General features: G+C 41.8%; 1 protein-coding gene across 2 annotated transcripts in view; it reads right to left on the reverse strand.

Annotated features, from left to right (window-relative positions):
• Positions 1-8,637: 8,637 nt before the first annotated feature.
• SAMD13 (sterile alpha motif domain containing 13) overlaps positions 8,638-26,967 on the reverse strand; it is a 52,905-nt gene continuing 34,575 nt past the window's right edge. For both annotated transcript variants that reach the window (XM_070786215.1, XM_019957211.2), the window contains one exon: positions 8,638-9,802. In XM_070786215.1, coding sequence (XP_070642316.1) covers positions 9,659-9,802 — 144 coding nt within the window. In that variant the 3' untranslated portion in view covers positions 8,638-9,658. The remainder of the gene's footprint in view (positions 9,803-26,967) is intronic.

The following is a 26,967-nucleotide window of genomic DNA, read 5'->3' on the forward strand; positions in this document are numbered from 1 at the left end:
CATGATCCGCTTGTCCTGGCACATAGTGTATCATCCAGAAGCTGCTGGCCTAACAGAGGAATGGAGTGGTTTTTAAAGGCACAACTGCGGCTCCAGGTTGGAGATAATACTATGTGATAATGGGGTATCTTCCTCTAGGATGTAGTACAGTCCCTAAATACTTGATTCTTCTTTGGTGCTATGTCCCCCAAAAGTAGAGCACGTGGATCTGGTAAACAAAACAAAAGTGGAAATGGCCCCACTTACCATCATTCCTAGAGACCCACTTGGGTAGTTCATGCTGTCCCATCCCCTCAACCCTAGCCTCTGGTTATGCAGCAGTTCTATTCATAGGAGATGCTTCCACCAGGGGTTTAAAGTGAGAGTAATTTAAAGTGAAAGCTACAGGGTTGTACAATAAGCAAACTCAACAATTCTCAAGGAAAGCAGCTGTTCCCAGCTCACTGCACAGCCGAGAGAGAATCATAATCAGACTGAAACCACAGGACATTCATGAAGAGGAAATGACATTGTGCAACGTGACAATGCTGTGAGTTTAATTGAATGGTGGAGAGAAGCAGTGACACATATAAATCAAATAATTGGACTCTTAGAAAATCAAAGATATTGAGCGCTGAAATAAAGTTCTAGTTAGACATGTTTATTTTACATGGGACGCAGTTGAAGCAAGAGAGGTTATGAGACTGGTACAAGGTCTTGCAGGTAAGCCAATAGCAGATCCTGACCCCCTGTCCAGTGTTCCCTCCATCCCCCACTGTGGACTCATAGCTCCAGTTTTCCTTTTTATTGTGGATTCAGCCAATATGAACTTACTCTGCATTCTACCTGCACACAATACAAAAGGTTGTTGAATAACCTACAGACATTCTAGTGGTTGGGAGAAGTCACCTTAGTATTAAAAATTCATTATAAAATCAGCCCAAATAGACAATTAAACAGACTGACGTCAACCTAATTGGCTCAAATTAATAAATGCAGATCTATTTTTAAACTTTATTGAAAGAATTTTTTCCTGTTAGTTATTGACCCACACTTGTCTTCATTAAAAACGACAAAAGTCTCAGAGGTCTCCCTTTCGTTGCTCTCACAAAACTGTTTCGAATGTCATTGACTGTTCATTTTGGATTAGGAACTGGATGCATTAATATTTAGAATGCACCAAATGCCTCAGACTAACTTCTCTAGGTCTTTGGGGACCAATAAAAGCTTATATACATTTTGCTCAGCACATTTCCCTTAACTCAGCATAACAATTTTTTCATGGAGCTTAAATAATGCAAGTTTTCTCCTTTTATGTGCCCTTATGAAGATAAAGCATCTGGAACCACCCAATATCCAAGGACCTAAGAAGTAAATCATTTTATCTTTCAGCAATATTCAGTTCAGTTCAGTCGCTCAGTCATGTCCACCTCTTTGCAACTCCATGAATTGCAGCACGCCAGGCCTCCCTGTCCATCACCAACTCCCGAAGTTCACTCAGACTCATGTCCGTCGAGTCAGTGATGCCATCCAGCCATCTCATCCTCTGTCATCCCCTTCTCCTCCTGCCCCCAATCCCTCCCAGCATCAGAGTCTTCCAATAAGTCAACTCTTCGCATGAGGTGGCCAAAGTACTGGAGTTTCAGCCCCAGCATCAGTTCTTCCAAAGAACACCCAGGGCTGATCTCCTTTAGGATGGACGGGTTGGATCTCCTTGCAGTCCAAGGGACTCTCAAGAGTCTTCTCCAACACCACAGTTCAAAAGCAATTCTTCGGTGCTCAGCTTTCTTCACAGTCCAACTCTCACATCCATACACGACTACTGGAAAAACCATAGCCTTGACTAGACGGACCTTTGTTGGCAAAGTAACGTCTCTGCTTTTGAACATGCTATCTAGGTTGGTCATAACTTTCCTTCCAAGGAGTAAGCATCTTTTAATTTCATGGCTGCAATCACCATCTGCAGTGATTTTGGGGCCCCCCCAAATAAAGTCTGACACTGTTTCCACTGTTTCCCCATCTATTTCCCATGAGATGATGGGACCAGATGCCATGATCTTCGTTTTCTGAATGTTGAGCTTTAAGCCAACTTTTTCACTCTCCTCTTTCACTTTCAGCAATATTAGGGTGCATCAAATGAGCAGTATTTGGGTTTAGCATATGTTTGTTCCCAGGTGGAGCTAGTGGTGAAGAATCCATCTGCCAATGCAGGAAATGCAAGACATGCGGGATCAATCTTCCTATGTCAGGAAGATCCCCTAGAGTAGGAAATGGCAACCCACTCCAGTATTCTTGAGTCAGACATGACCGAGCACATACGCACTCACACACCCACACATACACACACATTTTTTAATTCTGGGGCTGGGCTAAGCTTGAAAGGGAGTGAGATCATAGTAATAAAACAATATTTTAATGCACTTGTCATGTAATACTAATGATTGTACAAGTAATAAAACAATATTTTAATGCACTTGTCATGTAATACTAATGATTGTACAACATACTCTCATTCAATCCTCCGTCAATCTTATGAGATTGGTATTATGGAAGGATTGCTAGCTTTCTCCCATTATCCATCCTCTTGTCCTTGTTCAGCTGAATACTTGGCTGCTGGAAAGAAGACTAGAGTTCCCAGCTTTCTTTGCATCTCAGTTCAGTTCAGTCGCTCAGTCATGTCTGATTCTTTGTGACCCTACGGACTGCAGCACACCAGGCTTCCCTGTCCATCACCAACTCCCAGAGCTTGCTCAAACTCATGTCCATCAAGTCTAGATGCCTAGATTCCTTGCATCTAGGTATGGCCTAATGACTAAGTTTCAGATAAAGAGATGTAAGTGGAAATGCTATATGTAACTTCTCATAACAGGTACCCTTCTCTCCTCTTCTCTTCCTTGGCTAGAATACAAATGTGATACTGAAGCTTAAGCAGCTACCTTGGACTGTACAGGAAGCTGTGTGTTAAGGATGGTGCAGCAAAATGCTAGGAGAAGACTGGGACCCAGTGATTATGCAGTGACCATACCAACTCTGATTTTACTCTGAGACTTTACATATGTGTTAGTCACTCAGTCATGTCTGACTCTTTTCAACCCCATGGACTGTAGCCTACCAGTCTCCTCTGTCCATGGAATTCTCCAGGGAAAAACTGGAGCAGGTTGTCATGCTCTTCTCCAGGGGATCTTCCCAACCCAGGGATTGAACCTGAGTCTCTTGTATTGCAGGGGCTAAGCCACCAGGGAAACCCCCACATATACTGTAGAGAAATTCTGTCTTGTCTAAGTCATTGTTATTTTGATTTTCAACTGAGGCTAATTCTGATACACTTGAACTGTCTGTCCTGAGATGGGTGCTGTGGATTTTGAAGACATGAATAAAAGATTGTACAGTGCATAATTAATCATTTTATACTGATTACATATGGAAAATGGTAATATTTTGTATGTCGTGCTGTGCTAAGTCACTTCAGTCATGTCTGACTCTGTGAGAACTTCTGGACTGTGGCCTACCAGGCTCCTCTGTCCATGGGCTTCTCAAGGCAAGGATACAGGAGTGGGTTGCTATGCCATTCTCCAGGGGATCTTCCTAACTGAGGGATCGAACCTGAGTCTTTTATGTCTCTTGTATTAGTAGGTGGGATCTTTACCACTAGTGCCACCTGGGAAGCCCAGTATTTTGGATATACTAAATCACTGCAGATGGTGATTGCAGCCATGAAATTAAAAGACGCTTACTCCTTGGAAGGAAAGTTATGACCAACCTAGATAGCATATTCAAAAGCAGAGACATTACTTTGCCAACAAAGGTCCGTCTAGTCAAGGCTATGGTTTTTCCAGTGGTCATGTATGGATGTGAGAGTTGGACTGTGAAGAAAGCTGAGTGCCAAAGAATTGATGCTTTTGAACTGTGGTGTTGGAGAAGACTCTTGAGAGTCCTTTGGATTGTAAGGAGATCCTACCAGTCCATTCTGAAGGAGATCAGTCCTGGGTGTTCTTTGGAAGGACTGATGCTGAGGCTGAAACTCCAGTACTTTGGCCACCTCATGCGAAGAGTTGACTCATTGGAAGAGACTCCGATGCTGGGAGGGATTGGGGGCAGGAGGGGACGACAGAGGATGAGATGGCTGGATGGCATCACCGACTCGATAGACGTGAGTTTGAGTGAACTCTGGGAGTTGGTGATGGACAGGGAGGCCTGGCATGCTGCAGTCCATGGGGTCGCAAAGAGTTGGACATGACTGAGTGACTGAACTGAACTGAACTGAAATATATTCTTCTGTTTCCTTCCACTTTCAAAAATGTGACTACTAGAAAACTTTAAACTACATATGTGGCTCACATTATTGTACTGCTTTGTCTGTCTCTGTATTTGCATTGAAGAAAAGATGAGACATCTGAGGCTAAGAGGAGTCAATCAACTTGCCCAAGTTCCCAGGTCAAGTCAATGGCAGGGCTGGATCAAGCTCGTAAACACCTGGAGCAGCTCCAGGGCTTCCACCACGACACCACAGTGCTTCTCAACCGGTGTCACTGGGTTCTGGCACAGGAGACAGGGTACTGTCCCAGACATTCACTTTTAAAGGCAGGAACTGCTGGCTTCTTGAAGAGTTTTACTGAGTTTTTCTCAAAGTGTATTTATAATCTAATAAATTTCAGTCTAATTTCAATTTTTTTTTATTTTCCAGTATATAAAAAGAGTAAAATTCACTGAAAAAGTGACTGAGACACAATTTACTGAATCATTCTGCTATCTTTAATTCAGAAAGAAGACAGTTAACTTGAAAACTTGGCCATAAATATGCTCCACGCATGACAGAGCTGGAGACCCCCATGGCAGATCTTTCCTTGACATTTCTGGAAGCTTAAGGCCTCTAAGTTCTGTGACCCAAGGTGCCCTGTGGGTTGATGCCTAGGTGATAGCATGTGCTGAATGTGGCACATGCGCTCTTATCTTGGCTGTCTGCAGATCTGGCTGCCCAGGCCATGGCCCAGCAAGTTCAGTATTATTTACAAATTTTCTCACTGACCTCTTGCCCACCTCTACTATGATAAAAGTGGTAGGCCTTCCCATGTACTTATTCTATGGAGGAGGGACATATTTTTTATTTGGAGATTGCCAGGCATTCCCAGCTTTTGTGATTTCTCCCTAAAGACAACTGTAAACGGGAACACCCAGCCCAACTACAGTAGAGAGACATCAACCTAGCTACCTACTGTGGGGACCCAAAGACTGTCCTTGCTTTGCTCAGAGGGCCTCCATTATTCTGCCTCCGTTTTAGAATAGACACAACTATTTTTTTTGAGGTTCACAAAGACACGGCAGCCACACACGCCAAATGAGCCTGGATGTGATCATTTTAGTCTCTTTCCCTCTTTATAGCACTGCCACTACTAGCCAGGAATGATACACAAAATACTTAATTGCCTACAGAGCTACAGCATGAAGCTAACAAGCTGCTCATTAATGCACCCATTGAGTTCTCTCTCCTTCCTGTAGATTCTGTTCCTGGTTTAGAAACAGAATTAACAAGTTTTTTTCTAAAAGGCATATCAGTCCTATAGCAGTCAGCTCTTTGAACATTTAACTTCATCTTCCAAATCATTACAGAAAACACTTAATGGCTCTGCGCCCAGACCTGACCCCTGCAGATCCCATTTGTAATGACCGTCAAAGACAGATGGATCACCATCAGCAAGTACTTTTTTCATTCAGCTTCTAAATATGAGAGTGGTTGGGCAACTCTGGGTCATCAGACTTTTCCAAATTAAATTCCTTCAAAGATACATTTCACTAATGCAGTGGAAGAGCAGTATGCCCCTGATGGTATATGCTAAGCTCAGAGGGACAAAATTCATGCTCACATGGGATATTTGTCAAGGACTAAATGAAGAGACAGCTGCCAATTGGTTTCTTTTTCATTGTCATCCTGTCCACTATGCATCAAAAAATGATGCTTAAACCTGCTTCACATTCCAATGTAATATGCTGGCTTGTTTTCTTTTAAACTAAATCTACATGCAGTTTCTAGTTCCTGAGTTAACTTACTCTAAGCAGGCTCTCTCTATATGTTCTTTGCTTTAGATCAGGTTCTAAACAGTTAATGTAAAAGTGTGCAGCTGCTGGTTGCAAGATATTAGGGAATCAAAGAATCTGTAATAAATTGGAGTTTTCAGCATCACCTATAAGAACATAAATGTGGTTGTAAAAATATACACATACTGCAATGGCCAAAGGAAAACATGTCGGCTTAGACTCTCTGAAAAGCAACCAGTTTGTGACCTTGTCTTTAAATCAATTCATTAAATTTCCTTCATAGAGTCTGAATTCAAGGTTCAAACGTGGGGAGGGGAGGTGGAGTGGCAATTACTTTTTAAAATCTCCCATGATTCTGATATCTTGTCTGTCCCACTGATTGAGAATAGTCAAATTCAACATTAAACAGTTTTCACACAAAATGTATTGACATCAAGGCAAACTCATTCCCACTTATACTCATGAAGTGCTTCCTTATACTGCATGTGTATTTGCTGCTAGTTGCAGACCCAGATCACATTAATAGAAATCCAGTGTGATCTGAGAAGACATCAGACATCTCTGGTTTTACAGCTGTCTGGACACAAAGGCTGTCTACCTGCTGAATTTCTAGTACTTCCAGACTGTGTCTATGGCCTATTTAGGTCACACTGTTTTTACCCTAGATGGGGTCGGGGAAGGAGTAGGGATGAAAGCACCTAACGATATTGCTAAGGCACTCAGGCCTGCCTGTCATAGGCCTTTATTTCGGGTATAAGAAAGGCAGACTATCTTTAATTTGCTAATTTTGTCTGAAAGCTATCAACAGAGACTGAGAAATAATTTTATTTTTTTCAGTTTGCTTTTCAATTAAGATATTTTCCTTATTTATTTATTTTTTTCCCTGACAAGCATTTATAGAGTAGTTAGGTCTAAAGCTTAGTTGAGTTAGGTTGGGGGTAGTGAACAAGGTTTCTAATAGCTGCGAAAGGAGACTGTGATAAAAATATCCAGAGACTGAAGGAAGTGTGAGTCCAAGTTAAAATCTAGAGAAAATATAATATATAGAAAATACATAGAGAAAAACACACACTTTCAGTGTCATTTGTTCCCAGTGTTCAATGGCTTGCTGACAGTGGTAAAGGAAGTTGTCCCCTAATATCCCTTTCCCCTTGTCTACAGAATAATGGGACTTTTAGTTGGGCTCATTGGCTCTAAGAAAAAGAGATATTTCAAGCCCTGGTTGTAGCTTAGGTATGACTGAATTTTGGACAGAAAAATATGAGGAAGTAACACTACTAAATTTCTTAGAAGTGTTCTTAAAGGAAGGATGTATGTTCCTTTTTTCTTCTCCCCACTAGTTGGAATTCAAGTGGTGATGGTGACAGCTGAAGCAGCCGTCTTGGGCTGTAAAATGATTATGGGAATGAATAGCTGTGTGATAGAGCAAAAAGAGAAACTTAAGTCCCTAACAATCATGGAGGACCTTACCACTTAGTCCCTCTATCTGGACATTCCCATAAAGAGAAGCAAGCTTCTGTTTTGTTTACATGAATTAGAAGAAGGGTAGGATTGAGGGAGACAATATTTTTTGTCATTCACAGTCAAATCTGTGAATCTGTCAATTAGATAGATGCACAGAAGAGGGCTTGGATATCCTCATGCTATCCTTTTGAATTAGAGAGAGTTTAAGCACCATCACTACTTCACTTGTGGAAAGCTCCTTCAGAGAGGTTAAGTTCTTCCTTCCATCTTCCTTCTATTTGATTTCCTGTCACTTCTTTCCAATGCAGGTTTCCAGCAGGTACAGTCCTCGTCTTTGAACACTATGGCACTTCACAGTACCTAACTATATTTTGCCTTTTGGTCTTATATGCTCTGTAGACTGTGAAAACTTCAGGATGGAGAATGTCTCTTTCTTAAACACTTCTCCCACTTATGCAAGACAAAGCATTACATTTCATGGAATTCCCTAGATGTCCAGTGGTTAGGACTCTGAGCTTTCATTTCCAAGGGCCCAGGTTTAAGCCCTGGTTGGGGAACAAAGATTTTACAAGCCAAGCCACATGGTGAAGCGATGAAAAAAACAAAAACAACACACCATAAACTCCATAATTGAATTAATCTGGAATACAGTTTTGAACCCCACTCATTTGGACATTCTCTTCTTTAGAGAAAACATCTCCATAGGAGATTGAATTGTAACAGTCCTGAAATAAGGACTATTTAACTTGAGGAGGGAAAAGGGAATTTTGCAGAGTCCATCAACTCTGCAATGTTTTGTATGTGGGAATGTGAGCTTTCATCTGGAGGGAAGGTCCAAAGTTTTCATTGGAATTTAAAAAAATTCGTGACACCCCTTCCCCCACTGGCTTATAGCAAAAAATAGAAAAACACAGACAAACATTGGCTAAAATGATACCCTAAATGATAATAAAATTAGTTGTAGGATACAGGTAAGGAATAAGGCTAACTTAGACAATTCAGTTTATAAAGAAGATAAATCTACATATAGATCTATATGTTTTCTATATATATAATTAATTTCTTAAAGCAGGATTAACTTTCTCTCCATGGTTTCAAGGAGTGACCTTGAAGCCCAACCAAAGAAGCACGAAACTGAAAAGATAAAAAATACACGGAGAATAAACTTAAGCAATGCTTTATTGTGACCACAAAGCACCAGTTCAATATGGCGTTGACACACAGAGACTGAACAAATGTCTCTTTGAACAGAGATGTAGCAAGCCCACTTTTTCAAGTTCTTAAAAACAAGTACTCAAATAAGAAATCAAACAAAGCATTGGAGCAATTAAAAAAATATTACACCATCATGAAGGAATATATATATAGAAAAATATTCTGTACTGGTAACAAGGCTTTTTGATCTATAACTCTTGGCAAATTTCTTCAGAAACAAATTATTATAAATACAAACCATAATGTGAAAAAAAAAGTCTTCTTCAGAAACCAAGAATCAATTTAAAAGCAGATCTATGCAGAAAATACCATTAACCCCCATGAAAGCTAACTGAAGATAGATGGATATCCCCCAAACACAACAGAGTTTCTCTTTCCAGAGCCACAGTTCTGCTCCTCAAGGGGCCATGATGTACGTCCATCTCCAACACGGCAGCATATCCCAGTGAAACCTTAATAAGGTCAAGTGGAGGACCCTCTATAAAAAAGGGTGTTGGCAATTCCATCCAAATAACACAAGGTCTAAGGAGCAGAGGACTTCAAGGGAGGTGCAATCCCTTTCTCTTTTATCCCCCTCCCCAAGTTTTCTTGCTTTTGATCTTCCCTGTTACAGTCAGTTACACCTGTAACTGGAAGATGTTCATTCCATTCAGTTCTTTTTTCAAGGAATTTGGGAACGTAATCTATGAAGAAAACCCTCCTTGTGGGGAAGGGTACCTAATCTCATCAAAGACCACTCTATTTGACTAGGTCAACAAGGTAAACCATCCTGTTCGCATGTCCTCACTCCTCCTGGCTGAGTTCAGGTTAGCCGATGGATTGCCTAGTCTATCCCATAGGATAACGTTTCATTTGATTGAAATTCTTTACATATACACATGTATGTATTCTGTTTACAAAGTTTCATCACATGAAACCAAATTCTTTCATTATGTATTTTTTGAGGTCCAAGACCCCAATTTGACTACTAGGAAGAGTTGTGCTTTAAATGCTTTGTCTGAAGAGGTTTTACATGATACTCGTAGATTTTCAGAGCAGGCCCCAGTTTTAACTGAAGTCCTGTCAACACATCATTTCTTGTCATCAGTAGCAGGGATTTTCCATCAATTTCCTATAATGGAAGCAGAAGGTAAAGCCAACATGTAAGTCCAAAAGTTCAAGGATAATGAAGAAAAACGGAAGGTCAAAGGAAGAAGTTTTTGTCTCCACACTAAAAACATTACTATTTTTTAAAAACTAGTGCCCCAAATGTAATCTTCTATTTTTATCTTCCATCTTCACCATTTATTTTGGAGTTAAATACAATCTATAGCTGATCTTGTTTTCAGATCACATCATAAATGTCACATCTTAAAAAACTGACAGCAAGCCTGGAGTATGTACCCTGAAGGATCAAAGACGAAGCTTCTGAAAGGAAGAATGACACTTTGCATTTATAAAATATTATTGAAGTTTAAGAAGAATTTTTGTCTATTTAATTCCCAAAATCACTCCATAAATTAGGACAGGTGGGAATTATCAACTTAATTTTATAGGCAAACCAAGGATAAAGGCAAAAACTTAGCTTGCCCAGAAGTTACGAAAGAATGGTACAGAATTTGAATTCCCATCTGCCTACAGCCAAAGCCCATGTTCTCATAACTCACTTCTGTTTCTCTTGACACTTAGAAGCAAATATGTGTTGTCTCGATGGACCAATGGGGGCCAGAGTCAGGTTTTCTGAAACCTTTTCAATCAGAACAATGAGCACTGGAAAAATGACTCACTCTCCGAGAACTTCTTTCCTGCCCTTTAAAAGGAGAACCATCCTGCTTCAATCCGAAAATCAACTGTCATGCTACCTGCGTCGTCTTAGTGGAGCCTCAAGAATCCAGATAAAGCAGCGAGGGGCAGGGCTGTGCCCACCGGAAATGCCCTTCCAGATTCTCCTTACAGTCCATGGCCCCCCTCCTCTCAGGTACCCAACCCCTCGGACTTCTACCGTGGAGACTACAAAACTTTGAAATGACATAAAAGCAAGCTTCTTGTGAAAGAGATGAGGACCCGAAATATAGAAAGTAGTTTGAAACCTTTGGAAAAGAAGCACTGAGAAGAGCGCTGAATACAACCTTATCTTCGTTATTGTGAGGCCTCGCTAAGCTACTTCCAAGGAAACCTGGGTTCATGAGATGGACCAGCTGCGCATGCTCAGTAAACTCCACACAGCTGTACATGATTCTACCCGCTCCCGCCCGCCCTCCCCCCACCCCCCACTACTGGGCAGACACGGAGACACCTTGTGCCCCTGCGGCTACGTAAAGCTGTGACTCCCTCCCACACTGTCCCCAAGGATGCCATTCCTCCAAAGCCTCTCATGTATATCGCCAGCTGTGAGGAAGATGTGCTCTGAATGTGTGGGAGAAACAGCATTAAAGAAACACCCACTTTGTGACCTTAGGCAAGTCCATTGCTCTATCTCCTCAGCTGATAGTATGGAATATTGAGTTTTGAGAGGATTCATTTACAATTATTTAAGGACATAGGAACTGACTTTCCAGTCTTAATTATTTTCTATTTAGGCAGCTAGCAATCCCAAAGACTGTCCCTTCAGCAAAACCTACAAGCCTGAGAGTTGGCAGATGACCCCTGACTCCTGGACACCGCAGTAGCAGCTCTGGGCATTGTGAGGTCACAGGAATCTGAATCACAGGTTACAGCAAAACTCATGCTCTACCTCATGCCCTGAGATGAGTAGGGATTCACTGGGGATGCTTCACACAACAGCAAAGCCTTCCCTGCTCTCCATTTTTCCTTTGCTGCTGCTTGCCTGTACTTAACTTACCACATATTTGAAACAGGCACCAGGAAGAGATGACAGTGCTTTCATTTCTATACAAGAAAACTTCCTTGACTAACTGAAAATGAAAAATTTTATATCTTTGTTGGCAAAAAGTCCTACAACTCAGCATTTCTGTCAAAAGCCAAGTTCGTCTGTGAAAAATGCTGAAATTTGGATTTTATTTAAGACAAAATGGAAAATTATGTTTCACGCTCCAATTTGATTTTCCTTTGTCTGGTAGCCACACTGCAGTTCACCTCGGATGAGGGTTTGTAAAAGAAAACTCCATCTGGAATTCCTCATTTAAAAATTTTTGAAATGAACAGAATTCATATGTATAACAAAACTTAAACCATAACTATTACAGCTCAACTGAAAGGGAGTGAAGATGGCATAATGGAAATGGGATCTTTCAGGTCAAACAAACTGCAGACTGAACTCTGTCTCCACAACTTATTGTGTGGCTCTGGGTAAGGGACTTAAACTTCCCTGAGCCTCAGTTTCCAAGCTTGTAAAATGGAAATAAACCCCTGAAGGATTTGGGAGGTTAAAAAATGATTCATATAAGGCACCTAGCACAGTGTCTGACATACAGGATGTTCTCAATGATTACTAAGTGGAAAAGTATAAGCTTTGATAGAAATGGGATGTGTTCCCATTCCAAACCCATCTTCTGCTTCCTTCCTGGACGTGTTCTCCCTGCCTGAAAGCTACCCTTTGCCAATGGGATGCAGGCATATTCTTGTTCAAGTTCAGAAAATCCACTGAGATTTAAAAAGTTCAAAGACTACATAAAAATGTGTCTTATAAAAATCACAAACATAGGAAAGTTCCCTATTTTAGATTAGATTAAGAAAGTTAATCATTTGTTATATAACTTCTATAAAAGCTTGCAAGGCAAATGAAGCCCAAATTTTGCCAGTCAGCACAGTATACTAGAATGGCATGAGACTGGAAATCAGAAGACAGAGGTGTCTAATGCAGACTCCATCAGTAACTTTCCACAAGGAAATGATCCTCTGGAGTGTAGTTGTATTATATAAATAAAGGAGCTGCAGTCTGACCAGATCCAGTTAGACAAACAAAAACATCCCATGATTTTGTCTTAATCCAAAACAAAAATATAATTCACACCTTGGGATTTTGTTTATATTTCTGTGTTAAGTGGTAATCATTTGTTAGTTTCAGTGAAACTTTTTAAATTGCTTCTGTTTTCATGTTAGAATAACCAAGTGCCTGCTGGGCAATAAGACTCAAAATGCTTGCCTACTTAAGTTCCTGAAATATCCATGCATGGAAGTAAGATTTAGAGATGACAGGTGTAAATTTCCAATGAGGGCAAGAACCTAGATCTAAAAATAAATGAGTAGAATCAATAGATGTTACAGCTCAGTAGATAAGCCTGTATTTTAGAGTGAGACACTATCTTATTGCTTATTAGGTGGGGCCTGGGGCAAGTTACTTAATCTCTCTAAGCCTCATTTCCTTATTTGTATGATGGGGGAAAGCAGTACTTCACTGCTGAAAAGATTATTGAGATAACACATGTGAAGTGGAATTCCCGACTTCTACTGAGCATTTGATAAAATGCTGGCGAGTTTTTAAAGTATATTTAAGCAATCTTCACCCATTTACTTTTCACTCTAACAACATTATATATAGGTGACTCTTTCAACTAAGCCTAATTGATATAGTCCATTGGAAATGTATGGAGAGAAAGATGATGAGGTTGGAAGAGAATAGGGCCATCAAGACAGAGACAATGGCTAATAGCAAGGTAGGGTAGAAAAAAGAAGTCAGGAAGAGAAGTCAGGGGGATTTGTGATGGTAGGACTCTGTACACCAATCAGAAGGCCATATGTGTGGTGGTCTCTACTGTCCCAGATAGAGTACAGGGGGAAAGAGGTTCAGTTTAGAATCAGAAGACTTAGGCTGTAAGCCAGACTCTGTGGCTTCCTAGTTCCTCCTTGTGGAGCATTTGGCCCATCAGTCCCTTCTTCTGTGAAATGAAAAATTTGGACTAAGCAGACCCTGCCCTGCAATGCAGGAGACCCTAGTTTGAGTCCTGGGTCAGGAAGATCTGCTGGAGAAGGGAAAGGCTATTCACTCCAGTATTCTGGCCTGGAGAATTCCATGGAATATAGTCTATGGGGTCTCAAAAAGTCAGACACAACTGAGTGACTTTCACTCACTCACTCAGACCCTGTCCATTCCAATTCAGCACATTCTCAGATTCCAATTCTGTCTGGGATCAGCACCAGACACACCAGCCTCACAGCAGTCTCCCTATGAAAGAACACAGCAGCAACTCCTTACCCATGGCGTGGAGGAATCTGATGAAACAGATGTTCTTTTCCCATTTTGGTCTTTTAGCTCACATTTTCTAGAACTTTCTTTATAACCACTTTCTTGCCATTCACTGTCTGGCTGTAAGTGGTGACCAGTTTGAAGTTTCCCATTCCACTGCTTATGAAGGGTACAAATGTCCTGGAGGAAGGGGAATTTGGCCCAGAGCCCACGGATACAAAAGTGGAAAATCCTGTGTCCGGGATGGGGGTCACATCAAAGAAGGAGGGGCGGAATCTCCTGGCCCCTCCCACACTGTCAGTGGGAAAACAGCCTCCTGAGAAGAAGTCTTGATCTTCAAAGATGCTTTGAAAGTCACAGCGTGGCCTTGCAAAGCGCAGTTCCTCCTTCAAATAATCCTTGTCCCTGCCATCTCCTCTGTTTTCCCTTTTGATGCAGTGCCTCCTGGTGTTGTCATAGTTGTCTCGTTTCTTGGCATCTGACAAGACTGCATAGGCCTCTGCTATTTGTTTGAACTTCTCCTCAGCTGCCTCCCGGTTTTCTGAGTTCTTGTCTGGGTGGACCTGAAGCGCTAACTGGTGATAGGCCTTCTTAATATCAGAGGAGGAAGCATTTTGAGGCACCCCTAGGACTTTGTAGTAATTCACCATATTTCTTTAAAGGACTCTTCCTCACCAAGACAGAGTGTATTATCTGAAGAATTTCCATAAAACTTCAGAAAGGAAGATGGTGAGCTACAGAAGTCTACACTAAGGCCTTTTGAGTCTTATTACATGGTTCTTGGGACAAAACCTCTTGAGGAGGAATTCCTCTTTGGGGCTGATATCCTCTACACTGTCCCCACAGCTGCCCCGCTGTCTGCAGCTCAGCATGGGTGGAGTGATTATGAGCTCAACACTATCAACCAGTGACTATCAGCTGATGCTGTGCTTGTCTTGCAATCCTACTGGTGGAAAATTTGGGGTGGGCAGTATACATATTGGAGGGACTTCATCTAGTTAAAAAACACTGAGCAGCTTGTTAGCAGAGAATGTGTGGCTCAAAAAGAAATCTATCTCATTCATTAAAGTAACAGTCGGAAGCTGTTACTTAAACAAATGAGGTCTTGCATTTATATTATTTATGTGCTGTGCTGTGCTAAGTCACTCAGTCACGTCCAACTATTTGTGACCATGTAGACTGTAGCCTGCCAGACTTCTCTGTCCAAGGGGTTTCTCCAGGCAAGAATATTGGAGTGGTTTGCCATGCCTTTCTCCAGGGAATCTTCCCAACCCAGGGATTGAACCCAGGTCTCCCGCATCACAGGCAGATTCTTTACCAACTGAGCCACCAGGGAAGCCCAAGAATACTGGAGTGGGTAGCCTGTCCCTTCTCTAGGTGATCTTCCTGACCCAGGAATCGAACTGGGGTCTCCTGAATTGAAGGTGGATTCTTTACCAGCTGAGCTACCAGGGGAGCCCTGTATCATTTATATCAAACACAAAATCCATGCTGGCTTCTTCTGCAGGCTAATGCCTTCAGTAATGTAATGGATATCTCCTTGTGGATATCTGCTTCTGGTACAAAGTGGGTGATAAAGGGCTCTATTACACCAAAAAATCATGTACACATTTCTGATGAAGCAAAGGAACAAAACTCATGTCATCAAATGAGGAAACTAGGTTACAGAGATTTCTGCCCAGAGAAGAAAGAACAGATTGAAGGAACAGAATTAGAAGTGAAGACTTCCACGTACAGTCAGATATGGCTTCTTCACTTCAGCTGTTCTCTTAAAGTTAGCCTCTCTGGACTTAAAGACAGCCAATGCTTTAAAGAATGGCTTTAAAGCTCAATTGTAGCAGGGCTGCTCTTTTTCCCAGGGCACACAACTACACATTTTCCAGACTTTCTTGTAATTGGGTGTGGCTGTGTGACCACAGTCTGGCCAATGACAAGTGAAAGGATGACCTCTCTTCAGCATGACCCATAGAACCACCCACGTGTGCTCCTTCTTGCTCTTTATCCTTACACCAACTGGATGTCAGTTCCCAAGTGATCTTGAAAGTGTCCTGCTGAAGATGACAGAGCTCCCATCAGCCTAGGACCTTGAATTACAGTGAAGCAGAACACCCCCCAACCAATCTCCTTAGACTATAGAGTAAAAACCCTCTACCGTAGTTAAGCTATTATACCCATTTTCATGACGTCTGCTCTTAGTACACCAACCATTTCAATCACATCACCTATGTCATCAGCCAGGAGCGCCCCACCTCTGTAACAATGAAGGTCCAATATCTTCATCTCTCTCCCACTCCTGCCTCCCATTAAACCCACTTTTTTCATCTCTTTCTCCTTCTCCAGGGTAATGTGTCACCTGCTGACTCCTCTTTTGTATCAAGTCTGCACGCACTGGGTGGCCCTGGGAACCACTCTTTTTACATGCTCTCTCTCGAATCACCCTCTATGGTTGAGTCCTGCATTGTGCCCATGCCATGAACACTCCACCCAGGAACAATTTAGCAATCAATCCAGGTTCTCTGATTCCTGTACCTGGTGCAGTGGGGATGAGGATGGGGGTGGGAATCAAGAAACCATGAAGATAAGCACTAAACATGTTCAGTATGCCCGTCTTGGCTGGGTCAGGAGAATATATCAACAGTTCTTTTATTTATCCTTGCTCAGCTCCCTTTCCCTTTCCTCTTGGTGGCCATTCTTAACTTCACTACTCTCTCCTCTAGCTCCTTTTTAAACCTCTACCCATCCTATCCACTGTAAGCAGAGACGCTTGCCTCTTGGTTAGCAAAAAAAAAAAAAAAAGCAGAAACTGTCAGGAACTCCCTGAATGTCCCCGAGGGAAAAGAACATCTCAGCTGTTTCTGTGCACATGCTTTCCTTGCTCCCAGAGCACGGGAAGGACAGAGGACGACGTACCAGTCTTGATCAGAATTAACCCTTTCATGTTCTTTTTAAAAATATAATAGTTGAATATTTTATCAACCAAGTTGAATCATGTATATTACCTGACATTACATTTTATTGCAGTAAAATATGAAAGAAAAGTGAAAGTGTTAGTCACTCAGTTGTGTCCGACTTTGTGACCCCCTGGACTGCAGCCCACCAAGCTCCTTTGCCCATGGAATTCTCCAGGCAAGAACACTGCAGTGAGTTGCTATTCCCTTCTTCAGGGGATCTTCCCAACCCAGGGATCAAACCTGAGTTTCCTGCATTCCTGGGAGATTACCTGTCTGAGCCACCAGGGAAGCCCAATAAAATATATATAACACAAAAAAGACAATTTTAACTATTTTTAGGTGTACAATTCAGTGGTGGCATTAGTTATATTCACAATGTTATGCAATTATTGCCACTAATTTTTAAACTTCTCCATCACCAAAGAGAAACCCTAGGAATCAATAACCCCTTCCTCCCCTACTAGCCCTTGATAATCTCTAACCTGGTTGTATGTCTATGAATTTGCCTATTTAAGATATCTCATATAAACGGAATCATATAATATTTGACTGGCCTATTTCACTGAGCATAATATTTTCAAAGTTCATTAATCTTGCAACTTGTATCAGAACTTCATTCTTTCTTATGCGTGAATAACATTCCTTTGTATGTTCCATGAGGGTGGTGGTTTAGTTGCTGAGTCATGTCTGACTCTTTTGCTACCCCATGGACTGTAGCCTGTCAGGTTCCTCTGTTCATGGGATTTCCTAGGCAAGAATACTGGGGGGAGTAGGGATTGCCATTTCCTGTTCCAGGGGAACTTCCCAACCCAGGGATCCAACCCATGTCTCCTGCACTGCTTTACTGCTAAAACCACCAGGGAAGCCCTCTATGTTCTAGACCACATTTTATTTATCCATTCATCTGTGCATGGACACTTGGGTTGTTTCTACCTTTTGGTTATTGTGAGTAATGCTGCAATGAGCATTTCTGTACAATTATCTATTTGAGTCCCTCTTTTCAGTTCTTTTGTGTGGAATTGCTGGGTCATATGGTGATTTCTTTTTTTTTCAAGGCTTTCTTGATAGCTCAGTGGTAAAGTATCCACCTACAATGCAGGAGACACGGGTTCAATACCTGGCTCAGGAAGGTCCCATGGAAGAGGAAATGGCAATCCACTGCAGTATTCTTGCCTGGAAATAATCCCATGGACAGAGGAGCCCAGTGGGCTACAGTTCATGAGGTTGCAAAGAGTTGGACAGGATTAGGTACATGGTGATTATATGCCTAACCTTTTGAAGAACTGTCAGAACTGTTTTCTGTAGCAGCTGCACTATTTTATATTCCCACCAATGATGCACGAGAGTTCAAATTTCTCCATATCCTTGTCCTTCCACCCTCTTTGATCTCATCCCTTTCCTATCCTCAGGGATTTTGCTTCGTTGAACTGTTCTAAATTTCATTCTATTTTAAACTATCCAATTATTTTGGCTACTTCCCTGCATCTAAATAAGTATCCTCTCTTAGAAAAGAGCCCTCATGTCTATACAACCCTCCCACTGCTGGTTCTCCCTCCACTCGCCTCCCATTCACTCCTCTACTTGAAGGAAAGTGTCCTCCACCTCCCAGGCCTCCCCTCAGCTCCAGTGAAACCCTACTGTCATCAGCTGACCTGCTGGGTCAGTCTCTACATCCATCCATTTATTCCTCTTAAAACTCTTAAAACTGACCTCTTGAATGGATAAGGAAGATGTGGTACATGTACACAATGGAATATTACTCAGCCATAAAAAAGAATGAAATAATGCCATTGGCAGCAACATGGATGGATCTAGAGATTGTCCTACTGAATGAAGTCAGACAGAGAAGGAGAAATATCATATGACATTCTTTATATGTGGGATCTAAAAAGAAATAATATAAATGAAGCATACAAAGCAGAAAGAAACTCACAGACTTAGAGATGAACTTATGATTGCCCAGAGGGAAGGCTAGGAGGAAGGGATAGTTAGGGTGTTTGGGATGGATGTATACAGTGCTACATCACCAAGGACCTGCTGTGTAGCACAGAACTCTGCTCCACGTTACGTAGCAGCTTGGATGGGAGGGGAGTTTGGGGAGAATGAGTACACGTATATGTATGGCTGAGCCCCTTTGCTATTCACCAGAAACTATCACAACATTCATCATTAATCGGCTCTACCCCAATACAAAATAAAAAGTTAAAAAAAAAAAAGAAAAGAAAAAGAACTGACCTCTCATAGATGTCCTGGTTAATGGGATAATTTTGCAACTAACCAATCTAGAAATCTAGCAGTCATCAACCAAGCCTCTTCCCTCTCCCATTTTGAGAATTGAGCTCAATCCTGGTGCTAAGGCAGAGAACTGAAACAGGACAAATCTTCACCCTCCATTGCCAATGATCTACTAAATTCTTTGACCATCTTCCCTAGACTTTCTAATCTGTTTCTTCCTTTCCATCCCCAATGGAACAATTACAGATTTCCTGTGCTTTGTCTCCTTGCTTTCCAACATTGACAATAGACTGATCTTTGAAAAACACAAATTTCATCATGGTACTCCCCACTCAATATCCTCCAGTGGTTCCTAGTCCCTCTCAGGCAAACAGACTGTCTGTTATCTGGACCCCTATTTATCTTTCAGTTTTATCCTCAGGGATTCCCTGCTCCACATCTCTTACTTCAAGGTACTAGGAGTTTTCAAGATAAATTATATTTTTTCATGTCCCCATAACTTTGTATCTAATCTTCCTTCTGCCCAGAATCTTCTGTGCTTCCTTCAAATGATTCTTATACCTACAAGGCTTTCGGGTGGCCTTATTAGAGTAAAATAAAATATTTGTAATAATGTCCATTATTTTGTTTTAATAGTTTTATATTTATTTTCATAAGTGTTAGAAAAAGCTATAACTACTATAGAAACAACTGAACAAGTGAATAAGCCAAAGAAGCACCATGTACCTGGCTATCTTATAACTTCTCATTTCAAACAAATGATTTAAAAATCATTTGGGGTTTTGGTTTATAGAAATCTATTCTATTTTATTCAATCAAAAAATTCAGAAGTTTCTTATCAGTTTTGCTTTCCATTCTTTTGGATGTTTTCTTATTGCTAACATTACTCATTTGTTTTTTTAACTCTTTCTTTTCAAAACTTTTGTGGGCTTAAAGGACATATCAGCAGAGTTTGAGTTGCCACTTCCCCTGTTCATTATGCTACAAAATAGTCTAAGCATTTCAGAAGCCTTCAACTGTTAAGAAATATCATGTGTCAAAGCACCTGGAATACTTCTAGTACTTGGTATTGTAATATGCTGACAAGGTAATAAAAGTTATTTCCAATTTGCAGGATTTTAACTGGTCTAATTCAGAGCTGGATTTACCATGAAGCTAAGGAAGCCTAAATTTCGTCTTAGCAAATTTGTATCATAATTTTGTACTTTTATTACAAAAGAAGGCTTTTATAATTGTATAATCTTAACCCCTTTCTCCTCCCACCTCCACAAACCTGGATGTGTCTTGGGTCTGATTAGAAGTGTCTGTCTAGAATCACGACAGTTGAAGTCCATCTGACCACAACTTAGGACACAGAGTAGGGCTCAGAGTTGCTCTGACTGGCCTGTCCACTTTACTGTTCCATCTGAGGAGGTTAGTGTTACTTGGCAATTTGTAGCAATAAATTATTTTATTTATAGTTAGTAAGTCAGTGGCCTCATAAACATTATCAAAAGTTAGTAATCAGATCAGATCAGATCAGATCAGTTGCTCAGTTGTGTCCGACTCTTTGCAACCCCATGAATTGCAGCACGCCAGGCCTCCCTGTCCATCACCAACTCCCGGAGTTCACTCAGACTCACATCCATCGAGTCAGTGATGCCATTCAGCCATCTCATCCTCTGTTGTCCCCTTCTCCTCCTGCCCCCAATCCCTCCCAGCATCAGAGTCTTTTCCAATGAGTCAACTATTCCCATGAGGTGGCCAAAGTATTGGAGCTTCAGCTTAAGCATCATTCTTTCCAAAGAAATCCCAGGGCTGATCTCCTTCAGAATGGACTGGTTGGATCTCCTTGCAGTCCAAGGGACTCTCAAGAGTCTTCTCCAACACCAGAGTTTAAAAGCATCAATTCTTCGGCACTCAGCCTTCTTCACAGTCCAACTCTCACATCCATACATGACCACAGGAAAAACCATAGCCTTGACTAGATGGACCTTTGTTGGCAAAGTAATGTCTCTGCTTTTGAATATGTTATCTAGGTTGGTCATAACTTTCCTTCCAAGGAGTAAGCGTCTTTTAATTTCATGGCTGCAGTCACCATCTGTAGTGATTTTGGAGCCCAGAAAAATAAAGTCTGACACTCTTTCCACTGTTTCCCCATCGATTTCCCATGAAGTGATGGGACCGGATGCCATGATCTTCGTTTTCTGAATGAACAAAGCTAGTGGAGGTGATGGAATTCCGGTTGAGCTATTCCAAATCCTGAAAGATGATGCTGTGAAAGTGCTGCACTCAATATGCCAGCAAATTTGGAAAACTCAGCAGTGGCCACAGGACTGGAAAAGGTCAGTTTTCATTCCAATCCCAAAGAAAGGCAATGCCAAAAAATGCTCAAACTACTGCACAATTGCACTCATCTCACATGCTAGTAAAGTAATGTTCAAAATTCTCCAAGCCAGGCTTCAGCAATATGTGAACCGTGAACTTCCTGATGTTCAAGCTAGTTTTAGAAAAGGCAGAGGAACCAGAGATCAAATTGCCAACATCCGCTAGATCATGGAAAAAGCAAGAGAGTTCCAGAAAAGCATCTATTTATGCTTTATTGACTATGCCAAAGCCTTTGACTGTGTGGATCACAAGAAACTGTGGAAAATTCTGAAAGAGATGGGAATACCAGACCACCTGATCTGCCTCTTGAGAAATTTGTATGCAGGTCAGGAAGCAACAGTTAGAACTGGACATGGAACAACAGACTGGTTCCAAATAGGAAAAGGAGTTCGTCAAAGCTGTATATTGTCACCCTGTTTATTTAACTTATATGCAGAGTACATCATGAGAAACGCTGGACTGGAAGAAGCACAAGCTGGAATCAAGATTGCTGGGAGAAATATCAGATATGCAGATGACACCACCCTTATGGCAGAAAGTGAAGAGGAACTTAAAAGCCTCTTGATGCAAGTGAAAGTGGAGAGTGAAAAAGTTGGCTTAAAGCTCAACCTTCAGAAAACGAAGTTGGTAATAAGCCATCTTAAAAGAATGATCAGTCTTGGCATTTCAGATGAACAGCTTTAACAATCAGTTGGACATTTCACAGTAAAATACTGTTCCAGTCACATGGTTTGGGGAATGTGAGGAGATAATGGATTAAAATTAGTCACCATGAGTTGCATATTATTTTGTCATGATACTCTGAAAAAAAAATGATTTTAGTGATACATATTATTCTAGAAACAGAGTCAGTGATGTCGCTCACTTGTGAGTCTGAGGATCTGAACGATATGAGTTATGTGACAGTGACTGAATGGCAGCTCTCCATTTCCATCTTCTTCACATACATTCTGAGTGTGTGAGTCAGATAAAGAAGATATGAAGTGACTACCCTGCAACAGGCAGGTAGGGTCCAGTTGGAGTGATGCATTTGCTGTGATGGACTTAATTGGCAACTGAAAGCACCGTCAGAAGCTTCTCAGCCTTCAGAGTTTAACAAAATAAACTCTATCCTAAATGTTCTATGTAAGGAAGGTAGAGGTGCCTCTGAATGAGTTAGTCAAAAAGTTCTTTCTTAAAAACTAAACCCTTAGGAAAGTAAAATTCCTAAGTTACCTTTGACTCTTGAAAAGCAGGTGACGCACATCCCTGGGCCACTGCCAATTTTTTATCATCTAGTTCTGCCCTGTGTTGTGCATTGAAAGCTTACTTCGTGAGGGCCAGTTGCAAGGTAACAATTGGCTCTTAAAGCAGGAACTTGAGCAATATTCGGCTTGTTTAACTCAACATTCATCATAGAAATCTGAGTCCCAGAAAGGCCAACCCTGCAGGGTCTTCTAATGACCATGAGTTGATCAGAAGGAAAGAAACCAGGAGTCATGACTCTCACTCATATCCTTCACACCACAGCCTAAGAGGTCTGAATGCTGGAAGACACTTGGGAAAAGAGCCACCACACCACCGTGTTGGTGGGGATGAGAGACAGTGTTGGCAATAGCCGTAATCACTGCCTTGTCTAGGAAGGGATCCCAGTGCCGCCTCCTCTTATGCGCCAGTGAGTCATCTGGGGAGCAATGTTAATGAGGCCAGTGGGCCGACAGAGAGCCATGTCACTGGTCATGACAGAATGGCCAGAGCAGGAAAGGACCCCAAACATGCACACTGTTGACAGTGGCTCCTTGGTGCAGGGGTGTGGAGGGGACTGGGCAGGTTCTTAGGCCTTCCCTCTTGATAATTCTTTTGGTCTGTACTTGTGGCTCACACAGAAGCTCAAAAGAAGTTGATCAGAGGAAAACCTGATGGTGATAACTGCATCAGTGGGAAACTTAGGGAGATAATTATTAGGTATCACTGTGCTTGCATAGAGAAAAGGAGGTTACACAAAGATCCCTCGGCTAATCCAGCTGCCCCTCCATACCACAGGAACATGGGACATACCTGCACTTTGGACAAATCAATGGCCTGACCTCTTCCAAAGGAACACGCTGCTAGAAATAAACCTCTTAGTCTGGTTGGTACAACAACAGGATATCCAGTAATATATTGTGAGACCATACCAAGAAGATAGACATTCTCCTGAAAGTCAGCACATGTCATGGTGGACATGTCTGGCGTCAATGTCAGTGTCTTAGTCAGCTTAGGCTGCTGTAACAAGACACCAAGGGTCAGGTGGCCTAAACAACAGAGATTTATTACTCACAGTCTGGAGGCAGGAAGTCCAAGATCACAGTGCCAACATGTGGCTCTTGGTGAGGGCCCTCTTCCCACCTTGCAGATGGCTGCCCTCGTGCTATATCCTTACATATAATATGGAGAGAAAGAGCAAGCTCCCTTTCCAGGGCATTTACCCCACCACGAGGGTTCCAGCCTCAAAACTTCATCTAAATCTATCTCCTGAAGGCCCTACTTCCAAACACCATCACATTGCGAGTTAGGGTTTTAAAATGAATTTGAGGGGGACAAACATTCCATCCATAACAGCCAAGAAACTAAGCTCTCACACCAAGACGTGCTGCGTTTGGCAACTGTACTACCCTTTCTGAACCTGCCACTTTCTAAGGTGGTTTAGAGGATGCTCACTTTCCTGGCCTGCTTCTGTCACATGGAAGGGCAGAGCCTACCCTATGGAGATTTAAGGATGTGGCCATTCTTTTTCTCTCTCAGCTGCTGTGACCTAGAAGTGCCTAAAAGGGTCCTGTGTTTGGGCTGGGGGTAGCCTGTAGTCTTCCCATCAGGGATGAATGTGGTGAGTGACTGCTGACTGCTTGGGGTTCGTTTCCAGGAAGATCACTGGAGGTGAAGCACTGAAGGCCTCTGAAGCATGGTGATGGAAGAGGATAACATAGCAGAGGATCCTGATCCTCAGTCCTCATGAAAAGCACAGCAGCTGCTGGTCTTGTCAGCCTGAGTCTGGCCAGTGGTTGCTTCCTTGCAAAGTTTACCTCCTTTAATGAGAAGAGGAAAGATATGAGATTCAAAGTAGGAGGAAGATTCAAGTCACTTCCAGAGAATAATTCAAGGCAGATTCTTTTCCTTTCCAATCACCTTTCCATAAGAATGAAGTAACTTGAGCATCTAGACCATGCTTGCAAAATTCCACTCCCTCAGGAATTCATTTCTCAGGCTCCAGAGTTGAAGAAACAAGACGGTGTTCCTTTTCTCCCTTGAAGGACTTCTGAATGAGATGCTTTGGGGAACTGTGTCCCCTTTTGACTCCCATGTCACTGGTGCTAGACTGATGTCATTCCTGGGAGAAAGGGCCTGCTCCTGGGCAGAGCTCAGAGCTTGCCAGTTCCATTTCAGAGTCTGAAAGGCCCAAAGAATACCCTCCACCCCCAGTCTGGGCCATCTGTATCAGGAGTCTGAGCAAAAGCTCCTTCTGAAAAATGCTTTTGGGCAGCTGGGAATCTGGCCAAGAGACCTTTTAGCTCAGTTCTTTTTTTTGTTAACCTTTCATAATACTATTTAAATTTAATTTTAGAAGTGAGTTATTCAACTGCAATGACACAAAGGGACATTATAACATTAGACCAAAACAAAATAGGTTTCAGCTGATCAGCCTTCCACTCTCCAACCGCAGTTATTTCCCCCCACAATTTTATTATAAAAAATTTCAAACATGAAGTTGTAAGAATATTATAGGGAGCACCTGTATTGCCACCACCTAGATTCTACAATGATTATATTCCATGCTTATTGTATCATATGTCTATCCATCTACTCATCCCTCTATGCAACTGTGAGTCTGTATTCTGATGCATTTCAAAGTAAGTTGCATCATCAGTATACTTCTCCCCTAAATACTTCAGTTTGTATACCATTAATTATTTTTTATAGGTCTTTACTTTTGAGGAAACATTTACTGGCTGTGTAATACACAAATCTGAATCATCTGCATATGTTTGTGCATAAGCAGTGACCAATGCATATACCCATAACCCAAAGCTTTATCAAGATGCAAAATGCTACCATCCCTCAGAAAGTTCCCTCATGCTCCTTCCTAGTCATTCCCCTTTCCTACCTACCCAGACGCGAGCACTGTCTGATTTTTTTTCTATCATTAGTGTATTTTCCTGTTTTCATCCTTTATCTAAACAGAACTGCTGTGGTCTAAATGTGTTCTCCCCCAAATTTGTATGTTGAAACCAACCCCACAATGGATCTTGAGGGTATTAGTAATGATATTAAGAGGCGGGCCCTTTGGGAGGCAATTATTAATAGATGATGAGAACAGAGCCCCCATGTATATCTGTGCCTTTATAAAAGCGGGCCCAGAGAGCTTGCTCATCCCTTCCTCTGGGTGAGGACACAGCAAAATGATGGCTGCCTAGGAAGTGGGCCCTCACCAGACACCCAGTCTGCTAATGCTTTCATCTTAGACTTCCTACCTGTAAAATATGAGAAATAAGTATTGTTTATAAGTTACACAGTTCATGGTATTTTTGTTATAGCAACCCACATGGAATAAGACAAAAACCATTCAGAACAAGCTCTTTTATGCAGAGCTTCTCTCATTCAGCATAATGTTTTAAGACTCATCCAAACTGTTGTGTGTATCAGTATAGTTCATTTTTCTTTATTCCACTGTAAATTCTGAAAGAGATGGGAATACCAGACCACCTGATCTGCCTCTTGAGAAATCTGTATGCAGGTCAGGAAGCAACAGTTAGAACTGGACATGGGACAACAGACTGGTTCCAAATAGGAAAAGGAGTACGTCAAGGCTGTATACTGTCACCCTGCTTAGTTAACTTATATGCAGAGTACATCCTGAGAAATGCTGGACTGGAAGAAACACAAGCTGGAATCAAGATTGCTGGGAGAAATATCAATAACCTCAGATATGCAGATGACACCACCCTTATGGCAGAAAGTGAAGAGGAACTAAAAAGCCTCTTGATGAAAGTGAAAGAGGAGAGTGAAAAAGTGGACTTAAATCTCAACATTCAGAAAACGAAGATCATGGCATCCGGTCCCACCACTTCATGGGAAATAGATGCAGAAACAGTGGAAACAATGTCAGACTTTATTTTTTTGGCTCCAAAATCACTGCAGATGGTGACTGCAGCCATGAAATTAAAAGATGCTTCCTCCTTGGAAGGAAAGTTATGACCAACCTAGATAGCATATTCAAAAGCAGAGATATTACTTTGCCAACAAAGGTTCGTCTAGTCAAGGCTATGGTTTTTCCTGTGGTCATGTATGGATGTGAGAGTTGGACTGTGAAGAAGGCTGAGTGCCGAAGAATTGATGCTTTTGAACTGTGGTGTTGGAGAAGACTCTTGAGAGTCCCTAGGACTGCAAGGAGATCCATCCAGTCCATTCTGAAGGAGATCAGCCCTGGGATTTCTTTGGAAGGAATGATGCTAAAGCTGAAACTCCAGTACTTTGGACACCTCATATGAAGAGTTGACTCATTGGAAAAGACTCTGATGCTGGGAGGGATTGGGGGCAGGAGGAGAAGCGGACGACAGAGGATGAGATGGCTGGATGGCATCA

Source organism: Bos indicus, chromosome 3 (genome assembly GCF_029378745.1).
Source record: "Bos indicus isolate NIAB-ARS_2022 breed Sahiwal x Tharparkar chromosome 3, NIAB-ARS_B.indTharparkar_mat_pri_1.0, whole genome shotgun sequence".
In the NCBI taxonomy this organism is placed as follows: domain Eukaryota; kingdom Metazoa; phylum Chordata; class Mammalia; order Artiodactyla; family Bovidae; genus Bos; species Bos indicus.